The 12099-nt window shown below is 42.8% G+C and overlaps 1 protein-coding gene across 6 annotated transcripts in view; it reads right to left on the bottom strand.

Annotated features, from left to right (window-relative positions):
• Positions 1 to 12099, bottom strand: part of CARD11 (caspase recruitment domain family member 11) — a 935632-nt gene that overhangs the window by 416812 nt on the left and 506721 nt on the right. For all 6 annotated transcript variants that reach the window (XM_085629202.1, XM_085629205.1, XM_085629200.1 and 3 more), the window contains exon 2: positions 4145 to 4360. In XM_085629202.1, the coding sequence (XP_085485328.1) occupies positions 4145 to 4346 (202 nt within the window). In that variant the 5' untranslated portion in view covers positions 4347 to 4360. The remainder of the gene's footprint in view (positions 1 to 4144; positions 4361 to 12099) is intronic.

Raw genomic sequence — 12099 nt, 5'->3', positions numbered from 1 at the left:
TAAAAGAGCCAGATGCATTCCGAGTAACTCCCCCAGCAGCGTTCTCCTACCGTCTTTATAATTATATTGAAATTGCTGTATTCTCGGTGCATGACTTTACATATATCTGGGTTAATTTGTGAAACTAGAAGCTGACTGAATTTGTAACAGGCGTAGCATAGCATATGAAAGGAGTCTCACTTTTGGAAATTTGTTTTTGGCCCATTTTAAAGAAACAAAACAAATAGCAAGAGACAATGTATTTACTAATATACATTAAATAATCTAAGGGCAAACGATAAAGACAAAGGTGGGACAAATAAGACTATGTGTCAATAGTTAGTTTCAATAGGCGCAACTCTTAAAATGGAAACCCATGAAAATATTAGTAAGACTCAGTGAAAGTAAGAACATGGTGGATAAAGGACTCATTTTTGAGTGGGACCATACTGAGAAGAATTCTAACCAGCCACTGCAGGTGGTTTGATGAGGTTGGTGGGTTAGGCTTGGCACGGAAAGTTACATGCGGACTTTGTCACTTTTCTGTACAACCAAGTTCACCAGCGTGAGGGGTGGAGCTGTATCCTTCGATGACAGATCACCGAGTGTGGTGAAGAGGTAAACTAAAGTCAAAAAACCTCCATGCCATCAAAGGTTTCAGATGCCGCTCATGGGAGCATTCAATATTCTGGTTGACTTCTCGTGTATGGTGATCTGTTTTTCACTCCCTGGGGTTCGGGTCAGAAGAATCAGCTTTACCTGGCTCCATGAACTTGGTTCTTGCTGGTTAGAGCTCATAGAAGATGGTGTAAAGAGAACTATAAAAAAACTCTGGAGTAAGCCAATGCGCATCCTTCACTTAGGTCTTCTGATGGAAGTCAGAAGTCTGGAAGTTATTTTGCAGCCAATTTTTGATGGCACCGAAATACTGCTCGGAAACATCTACAGTTGGGGTTGTGTTGACTTTGATTCCGACAAACCAGGAAGGAAAAAGCAAGTAGTCTTTGCCTCTTCTTTGAACGGACTATAAAACATCCCAGGCTGCCCAGGTTCCCAAGCATCCGCTGCAGTCTCTGTGCCCTCTTGGGTTGGGTCTCACAGACTTCAGGCTACCACAGGGCTTCCACTTCCAGGTTCTTGATCATCCTTTATCAAGGAGGCAGTGGAGGCAGAGAACAGAATCAGCAGCAGAGGCTGCTGCAAGATTACCCAACTGGTCTCAGGGATAAGCTGAGGAGGGAGCTGGTCCAACGTTCACAGCCAATGGTCAGTCCAAACAGGCTTCAGATGCTGGAGACAAGTTTCTTCTGCTGAAGGGTCTTCACATTTTGGAACTTTGCAACACCAGTCTAACTGACTGTTTCCAGGCAATACCTAAGTGACTAATGGGTTTCAATTGTGTCATTTCTGAACTTACAGGTCATAGCTTTTGAGCTATCCCTAATCTTATTAACACTTTTACCCCAGTGTTGTATAAGAAATGGATGTTTCAGGTTTAGGTACAGTGAAGTTATTTTCGACGCCCCATGTTTGCTGCCTGCAACCCCACTGGAGTGTTTGCCCCTTATTTGACTTATTCATTCTAACTAGTGATGATTTAATATAAATATGGCATCAGCGTTTGCTTCTTTTAGTGGTCGGGTGGTCGTGTTTCTGCAAACAGGCAGAAGCCGTACACATTTAATCTCATTGTTTTGAATAAAAGCTGCATGCCACATTATGGCTCATTGGTGAGAATGTCACATCTTGTGATGCCACCTGGTGGGAGGGAGGGATGAGGGCTGGGGAGAGGAGAGCCTGTGTGTACTGCTGTGCTACAACATGGTTTTTAATGAAATTGCTCCATAGAGAATTCAGGGGTGAGTTAAACTGCATGAACAGTAATTAATGTAAGCAATGCTTAATTTGTAGAAAAATAAGTGCTGGTGCCCAAAGCTCTGCTCAGAAGCCTGCGTGCTGAATACCAAGGCTGCTTAGTCTGGAATGCACCTCGTGCCTCTTTAACCAACAACCGGACATTCCCTGCCCCTTTATCTCACTCTTACAAGCTCCTGCTTTCCCCTTTGTGATGTGTTTTCCCTTTGTGTAACTTTCTCCTTCTTTCACCTTTGTTCATTTTCCCTCTCTTGCACTTGGGAAATGTCAGATGAGGAAAAAAGTGTTGGTCGCCAAAAATGAGTGTCGGTGGGTCACACCAGCAATCACCAGCTCAGATTAGATGCATGTAAGTTAGAGGAATCCTCAAGCTGACAGGATCCAATGGAGCAACATTTGGGAAGTGAAAACCCACGTAGGAGGCTTAAGAAATAGTTTTGTTGAAACTAATTAGAGGGAAGGAGGTAGTAGAAAGAAAAGAACAGGCAGAGGGTGCTAAATAGTGTCCTTTAGTGCTTTTAGATCAGAAGCCACATTGCTTAAGATAAGAACCAGATAATAGCCATACCTCATTCTTGGATAAATCTCTCTTGCCTGTGACCAAAACATAACGTATTTTGCTGATGTGTTTAAACAATTCTTTCTTCCGCACTCACCATGTTGTCTTTGTGTTGGGGTTATCTACGATAAATTGTTTCTATGATTTTCACACCTTATAAACATCTTGTTTTAATAGTTCCATTGTTGTAACTACAAATTGAAATCTGTTTTTTTCATCCTGGATCCATGCAGCTCCCTAACCCCGCCAAGGTGCACATGTCTCCAGTTGTCAAACTGCTCATCAAATTTACATTGTCATTCCATTGAGAGCTGATACGGCCCTGTTGTGATGTAACCTTATCATGATATGACACCAACATGCCATATTTTGATATGTCCCTTTCTTAAAAACAAACAAATGGAGAATAGATACAATACTGACAAACCAAAAATATACAACACCTTTTTTGTGACAAAAGTGTATAAAAACAGCAACAGATTTGCCAGCAGCACAGAATTGTAGCCTCTTCCGATGTCTCGCTGGTTTCAATGGAGAAAAGCTGATTCGCTTGCATCGTCCAAATCCAAATATTTTGCACACATTTACTTGTTTAAAAAAGTCTGCAGAGCCCACATTTTGTTATTGATCTTTTATTTGCTTGGCAGCTCAACCCAAAAGGAAAAGATTGAAAATATTTAATTCTGTTAGAAAATAATGAAAATGCCGATACATTATGGGATTAGACATTGGTCTTCTACCATGATATCCAAGGCATAAATATCCCAAAAATTACTTACTCTTGTATTTAGGTTACAGTAACTTTATCTTCTAAATACTTGAGTCGATAAAGTCAATGGAATTCAATGGTGCACAGCTTTCTATCTCATAGGTGTTTTATTCACTTTGAGGAGAGGAATCACAGAAAGGTTTGGATATGAAGGGTACACTCCAAAAGGATCAAAGTGGCTGGATGGAGCCCATCTGTGCATCCCACACAACCAATGGCAACAGGAATATTTAAAAACTTTTGTGAGGTAAATTCCTCAACACTGCAGTCATGGTGTAAGTTGCTGTTGATTCTCTAGAAATGTTATTTTCTGTCCTCCTTGAAATGATATGTAATGTGCTATGATCCTTCAATCAATTGTAACTAGGTACCAATGTCTCCTGAGGTTGTACATTATAACAAAGAGGTCCATATTATTGGTCACACCTATCTACTCCACAATATCGACTATTTCCATAGGTCAAGCTGAGTATACATAGGGACTTTTAGATTTAGTAATCAACACTCCTTGACTATAAGTCAGTAGCCGATATTGTGAAGTCTCTATAAGTGGTGATTGATATTAAACTATGATATTGTGTTAGAAGACTGTCCTGTGAACAGTGGCTCTACACACCCATCTTGTAACCTTTATTTTCTATTGCCTGTAGGGTCATACTTGTAGCTCAGAGAAGAGCTTACTCAGTGACCAGTGAAGAGATTCTGTGAAACAGTAGTGGCAAACAATTCCCTGTTGAATATTTTATGACTGTAGTAATGCAAAGTCAAGCAGAGAAATGATAACATAGCTACCATGCTGAATTCACCACGGGTATATGCTTTAACAAAGAAGATCCATACTCCTGGAGCTCCTGTAAACCTGATCCTGAGAATGTCACAAATTGTACTGTGTGTACAAATCATTCCTATATCATGGTCTGTTCATGTACTGTTCATCAGATGTTACCAAAAGTGACTGTTACCTGATCGGTTAATCTTGGAGAGCAGCATGTGGGAGTTGAGAACCTCATCCTCATCCTGTTCATCAATGACCTTACACTGCCGCAGATATGGGGTCAATTTGGCTGGATTAATATAGCGGGTGAGCATATGCCGGTTGCACTCCACATTCTCCCACAGAGCCTCCTCCTCCTCATCCTTCAAAGTCTCAATGCCGTCGTCCATCTTTTATTCTCCTCCTGAAAATCAAGCCATGGGGTAGATTAGTAAAATTCATAGCAGACTATGGGATATCACATACCCGAAATTCTTCTGGCGAATAGCAGCTACCGACACACCAGAAGCTGTTTCATGCTAAAACATAAACCTCATTTTACTTGCATTTGTTTAAAGTATAAATGAACTATACCCATACTTGGTGTTTACATGAAAATGTAGAATCAATTAATTAATGACACATGAGCAAAGAAAAACGTATAAAACTGAAGCTCAAAAGTAAATAGACTAATTTTGGATGATGCAAGTTTTCACCTCTATTCTTCACTATTTCTTAATGAGCAACCTACTATCCAGGGGTACCACCTTGTTCTTCTTTTGCTCCCTCTATCTCTCATTGGCTAGTCTACCACAATTTTTGTCATCTTTAATTCACTTTATTTATTAGTTTTTAATAGAATGCTTTATCACCCCAGCTGGGGTGGTAGAGTGCTATACCTAGAGGGACGACGTGGGAACAGTGAAGTTTGGCAGACTGATCAAGTATAAAAAGATACAACTAGTGTAAGTGCAACAACAGACATCATGATTGTGAAAAGGCTCACAGCGAACAGAACAGTTACATGTTATTTCAATGAAAGAAACAACATGTATAGACAACATCTCTGTGCATCATATCTCGGGAAAAGTCTGCGAAGATAGGCAGTATGTCAAGCACTAAGGAGTATTAGAACATTGGAATATCGAGCGCTTCTTTGAAGACAATGGAGTGCTCCAGGCTTCTAATGGCTTGTAGAAGCCCAGAGAGCACCATTCCAATGTTTTTTACATTTCACAGCTGTTGCTGTGAAAAGACCTCTCAGAGCCAGAGGAGATTTAAATCCCATCGGGTTCCCTGAGTCCTTTGATTTTACAAATTAGAACATTCTGCCCTCTAGGCGCTTATTGTTCTATATCCTTCGAGCCCTCCTTAGCGGGCTCTATCGGCAATTAAAGACCCGCTCCCTTGTTAAAGACTCTCGCCTTCGGCTCAGCCCATTAACGCTGGAGCAGGCCTTTAATGGCTGGTAGAGCCCACTACGTTGGTGTCTAAGGCTATAATAGACAGAGATCAAAATCATTTTAGGGATGGAATAAAAACCTAAGCTCATTCAGTAGGTGTTCCTTCAGGTTCGGTTTGAATGTTTGTAAGAAAGAAGCAAATCCGATGAGGGTGGATGTCTTCTTGGGCGCATATCATGATAGTGCCCTTTTGAGAGTCCAGACCATTCAGAAATATGGTGGAGAAGAGATTGGCTTCATAGGGCTCTGTTCTTGCCATGCAGCTCGGGTTTTTCTGAAAGATAAGGAGATGGTTCTTCTGGTCATTACTTAGTTCTGGTAGGTTTCTGTGATGCTCTATGTAGGCATCTAGATCAGGTACATTCCGAATGGAGTAACCAGGTGCTCTATAAGCTTCTAAAACAACATATCATAACATGAGTTGGAATGTACTGACCTCTATATGAGACAGGTCAGGCTATATGAGGAGTGTATTTCCAGTGGGAGCCACTGAATGGTCTTAAGTACAACTGTGATCTGATTGAATATCTTTGGGGTTGTGGTTGGTCTGACATGGGTTGGGAGTTGAGGACATTTTGGATAAGTCAACAAGGCCATTTTACTTCCTTGCCCAAGGGCCCACGGCATCCGTACTACGCTAATGAACCACTCGTTTGCGAGGCAGTGCCAATGTACGATCTAAGGACCAAATGTACCAATACATTTTCCCATAGACACAGAATGGGTAAACCCTTTCATACATCAGGTCCTGGATTCTGTGAATCTGGGCCTATATATTCCTTGTCCCAAAACAAAAGTGAAGTTCACACGACTTAGTATCATTTGCACATGCATGGTATTTTTGGAAGTGATAAAATAAAGAAAGTGAGGCAATTTGGTAACCTAACCAGTCTGAAAATTCACACCTTCTACTCTCACTTACTTGAACTTATTATGGAATGAAAAGTGTGTTGCTTATAAACATGCTGGGAAGGCATAGTGATGCTCAAAATCCACATTAATTAAAAACACATAAACTGTCAGCCGAGAAAAATTTCCAACGAGGTAAAATGTTAATTACTAGTAAATGTAATTAGGAAGCAAAAACGTAAGTTCTAAAACAGTAAAGAAACAGCATATGCCGGTGTGTTTACATGTTCACATGTGGATAGACTGTAATTAGCAATCAGAACATCTTTTCAGCTATCCAAAATGCTTTTACTTTTCGGGAACATTATTATAATCTACATAAACTGTGATTATTTTTCCATCCAGATGTGGAGGTGAAAAAGGCAATCTCAGACATGTAGCAATCAAAGGATTTTTGCTGCACAAGGCGAAGTTAACTTCTCGCCCTCCCCTCCCCCACTTGTGGGGACAGACCTTGATGTCTGGAGTGAAATTTGGTGTTCTTCCTGTTGGCGCTCTAGCTGTAGTGCTTAATTTGTAAAGTAAATCATTTAAAAAAAAAAAAAAAATCATAAATAACATTTCTTTAAAGCCCACCCCCGGCGCTGGCAAATGCTCCAGTTGTTGGATACCAGTGCTGCCCAGCCTTGATTCCACCTCATGTCTCTTTCTTCAACACTAAACATTTTGTGTCTTTTTATCTCACCCTTTCGGGATCTTTTGATGCTTGCTTTCTTTTTCACTGTTTTCCTTTCTTTCTCTTCATTCTTCTGTCTTCCTGTTAAGCCTTTATCTTGTCTCTAGCTGGTTATATATATATATATATATATATATATATATATATATATATATATAGATATATATATTATCTACTGGCGGTCGCCAGTAGATAGTTATAGTTAGGACCATGTTTCCATAGGAAATCCGCAACATTCTATTTGGAATAACTTTGGCGCCGGTTGACGAACACTCGCAAAAATGTCAAAATAGGTGGGGCGCTCCGCTCCGCTCCTACCCTGAAAGTCTCGGGGTGATTCGTCAAGCGGGGGCCGAGAAAAAAGGGGGGTCCCAAAACATGTTTTCCCCATGCATTTTTCCATAGGGACCTTTAGTCCAAGGTACAGCCCGAACGGCTGAACAGAATTACTTGAAATGTGGCAGAGAGGTAGTCCTCAGGTCAGGGAAGTGCTTTTTGCAGGTCTGGTGTCAATCTGTTCAGTAGTTCCTGAGAAAATCAAAAGTAAAATCATATATATATGTGGGCGGAGCCTAACCACACATCTCATCCTGAGATCTGATTGGCTGTCAGCACTTCATCCAAGAAGTGTTGGCAGCCATCTTGGGACCAATATACATGATAGCACCTCATTAAAAAGCATTGCAGTTAATAGAAGGTTTTAAGACTTTAGTTACATTATAAATCATTTGTTGATGGTACCATACTCATTTTAGGAATTGTGGTATGTTCTAAGGTGATTTCACCATGTGAAAAAGCCTTCTGCTGGGATATCATGATTGAGAGAAAAATATTTTCTCATGCTTTTCCCACAGAGGTTTGGAAGGTGATCTATAAGCTAAACTGAGAGCATATTTTCTGTAAATTCACATTATCTTTCTCAGTCATGTGAGAATGAAGTCTGACATTCTCAGTAAAACATGTACATCCAACAAGGGCAGAGACTGTCAGTTGATTCCTTTGTGTTCTACTGCAGCTTCCCAGAGTGTTCCAAAGAACAACTAGAGCGCTAACAGTCCTACTTATGATAAACATATGGCACACCTGAAGCCATTGTGAGAAGTTGGCCTGATATGTAGTGCTCACTATTCTAGTGATCACTGTGTATCATTCCAAACGACCCTTATTGATGATTGGTTGTAACTCAACCTTATAGACCAGCTATCCTAGTAGCGTAGATACGAGCAGTCCTTAGGCTAAACTCTAGAGGGCGTGTTAAGCCAGCTGTTTACCATCACATATACCCCTTGAACACCAAGTGAAAGGACACCACACAAGTTGTTATGAAAATAAAGGATATTTATTTATAACAAGACTACCCTGGCTCTTTATGAGTCAGGGAGCTAAGCACACTACAAAACTCTTATGAAAATACTTCTGGTTGCACAATTTACACAAGTGCCCGAAGGGCACAAAACCATTTACACTGCAAGTGGAATGGGAAAGGTTAGATAGTTTAAAATGACTGATTCCGGAGGAATCCGATCAGTGGGACTAAACGAAAAAGGAACTGGGCACTTGTAGAGTGAACCTACGATGGAGCACCGAGATGCTCGAGTTACCTAGCCCCGGGGCTGCGGCTGCGTGGGGTTCAGCAAGATGTCGGGAGTCCTCGTTGTAGTCTCAGGAGCCTGAAAGAAGAAGTTGCTGGCAGGCGACCAGTGTCGATGTTCAGAGAGATCCAAGCCTGGATCGGTGATGAAGGAAACCTGAAAGCAGAGGGGACTCAGTTCTCAACCGCTAGCCAGCGATCGTGTGGGTACCAGGAAGGTACCGGCTGAAGTCACCTCGACCAGGTGAGTGGATGACGTCGGAGTCGGCTGTTCCTTGGACCAGGAGGCGCGGCGGCGACCCGGAGGGAGGGCGAGCTGTCCCACGAAGGTGTCTGCTGTCGATGATGCTGGGCCCAGGAATGGGGCAGCAGGTCTTGGCAGTGGCAAACCCACGCGGTGGAGTCAAGATGGCGTCGGGAGTGGACCAGGAGGGTCCGAGGTACTCCTCTGTTGAAGGGGAGCAAGAGCCAGTCTGGAGCAACCAGACCAGTGATGAAAAGTCTGTCGTGGTGCATCATGAAGAGGGCCACAAGCCGGACGGAAAGTGGTCGGACAACGCGGTGGGCTGCAAGGAGCAGAAGGGCCCCCACGCAGATCTCGTGGATGCTGGGGAGGCAGACTTCGGTGCTGGAGCCGCTCAGGGTTAGGGCTTCTCAAACCCTAGGTGCACTCACTCGAGGGTCCCTCGGTGGGCGTGCTAGATAAGCGTCGTGCAGGTTCTGAAGATGGCCGGTCCCGCAGTTCTCGTCACACCTACGAATCTCAGCTGGGCTGATGATGTAGGTAGAGGTCAGAGATGGCAGGGAACCCGGGTCTCGTCGAGCTGGGCAGTCTTGATCCGTGGGAGAGACGTACAGCAAACCGCAAGCGCTTAGGTGGTGCCTGCTGGTGCAGGGTGGCTACTCCTTAGCCACAAGGGAGAGTCTTCAGAAATAGTCAAGAGTTCCTTTCGTGGAAAGTAGTTCAAGATTCAGAATTATCCAATTTGGGAAGGGGACTCGCTCCTACCTTTATTCTAAGAAAAGGGGCTGGCCCGTGACTAGGTCCTACCTATGGGTGGGGCCAGGAGGGGGGTGGTTACACCCCTATCCTTTGTCCGGTTTCGCCCCAGCTCAGGGGCTGGTGTGCCCCCGAAACTGGTTTGAGCCGGGCTATGCACAGTGAGCACCGGGGTGCCACTTGCAATCACCTTCCTTTCAGCCCTGCCTACCTGGGATACACAAACCCTGTCTGGGATGGTGCTAACACCGCCCTCGACAGGAAATCCTTTGTCCAAGCTCCCCTCGCTGGAAGGTCTCCCAGCAGCAGGAGGTCAGACTTGTGTCTGGTGGCAGCATCCATTTTGTGATGCTGAGGCTTGAGTCAACTTTTAACCGGGGTTCAAGGTTACTTCCATGTCGTGCCCCTCTAAAAGGGGGGAATGCTAACCCCGTCGCCAGAATTGGCGAGGGGTTCGTATTCCAATTCGTATGACACCTTACTCGACATGTGTAGGTGAGGCGATGCCAAAGTTAGCAAATAACCGCAAGGGTTATAATGCATTTTAAAGGAGTTGGCCCGCGTCACCATGGAACGGCTATTAGGATTTGGTTCCGCAAGCCGTCGACGGGCTCAGCTCGCGCCAGAGCACCATCTCACATGATTCCCAGCACTCTGCCTTCAGGATTGATAAGGCCTGCCATATGAGTGACTGACAGGAATCCATGCGTCCATTTTAGGGTTAGGTATAGGAATACTACACCTACAGCAACGGGTGATTACACCACCTTGCCCCAGCTGTCGTGCAGCCAGTTGTGTCAGATTTGGGCGGCCATCCAGGGGTGGCACAATACATGCTGCAGCCCCTGGTAGGCCCTGGGTACACCGATGCCCTGGATACCTGTGGTATGCTGATACAGGGACTGATAAGGCGGCCCAGTTCCAATTAGTGGATGCACCTAATGTACATGTGTGTTAATTTCGAGAGAGAACAGCTAGGCTGTGGGTCTGATTGGCAGGCCCGCAGCCGGGGAAAGTCGTAAACCAATGAAGCAAAAGCAAAAAATCTGGGTGATCATAGGATTGCAGACCCTACTCTCCTACAGCCATCTTCCTTGGATTAAAGTGGTAACTCTTAAAACATTTAATTTAAAAAGGAACAAAATGAGGGGGTTCATTTTTCCATAAAAAGTATGATTAGTGCTGCAGAAAGAAAAATTAGGGCACATTTTGAGTGACTTCTCAAATCCTCTTCTATTTCATTAAACAATTCTGACATGCAGACTGAAAGATGCACTTTCAATACCAGCAGCAGTTTTCCCTGGTGAGCAGTAGCTTTACTACAGTGATCTAATTAGCAAAAAGAGTGCTAACATTCTGAATTTATGGCAAATATGTGACACATCTGAATGCCTTCTTGATGGAATCAAAGTAAAAAACTGAAAGTATTTCCTACTGAGGAGACTGCAGTAAATGAGGAAATTAGGAAACTTCATAACAAATAAGTCTCCCAAGATGGCCACCAGAGACAAAAGAGCCCAAATGTAGCCCAAATATCACCCAGATGTAGCCCAAGTATAGCCCAATGACAGAATGTCCCAGAGTGTTCTTAAAAACAACTAGAGCGCTTACTGTCTTCATTATGACAAAAGTATGGCACACCTGAAGCCATCTTGATTGGAATAAACTGGTAACACTTAAAACATTTAATTTAAAAAGGAACACAATGAGGGGGTTCATTTTGCCATAGAAATTATGATTAATCCTGAAGAAAGAAAATGAGGGCATATTTTGAGTGACTTCTCAAATCCTCTTCTATTTCATTTAAAAATTCTGACATGCAGACTGAAACATGTACTTTTAATACCAGGAGCAGACTTCCATGGTGAACAGTAGTTTTACTACAGTGATCTAATGAGCAACTAGAGTGCTAACATTCAGAATTTATGGGAAAAGTGTGACATATCTGAATACCTTCATGATGGAATCAAAGTAAAAAACTGAAAGCATTTCCTACTGAGGAGACTGCAGTACATGAGGAAATTAGGAAACTTCATAACAAATAAATCTCCCAAAATGGCCACCGGAGACAAAAGAGCCCAAATGTAGCCCAAAATCACCCAGATGTAGCCCAAATATAGCCCAATGATAGAAGTGTGCAAAACACTTATTATTTTGTGTTTTTGCAGTGTTATATAGTGCAGACTTGTCAGGTATTGGAGTGCTTTACATGAGCATTGGTTACATCACACAAGAACAAATTCATTTTGGTTGTAGACATGGGGAGACTAAGTGATTTGACCAGAATCACAGAATGTCGAGCTGAAGCAGAAACTCCAACCTGGTCCCCAGTTGCAAAGTCTGCAGTTCTGGAAGTAACACCACATCCTCTCCCCTAAGTGCAACATTTAATCAAGTAGTCAACTGGATAAAAAAACATAAAGATAACAAATAATTTAAAAGTGCTTTGTCGCTATTTGAAAACTCAGAAAATATGTCCTTATTTTAGTCTTTTAGAGCACTAACCATAATTTTGATGCCAATA

This window comes from Triturus cristatus, chromosome 10 (assembly GCF_964204655.1).
Source record: "Triturus cristatus chromosome 10, aTriCri1.1, whole genome shotgun sequence".
In the NCBI taxonomy this organism is placed as follows: Eukaryota; Metazoa; Chordata; class Amphibia; order Caudata; family Salamandridae; genus Triturus; species Triturus cristatus.
Note: the sequence above shows the minus strand (reverse complement) of the source record. Positions and strands in the feature narration are given on the sequence as shown.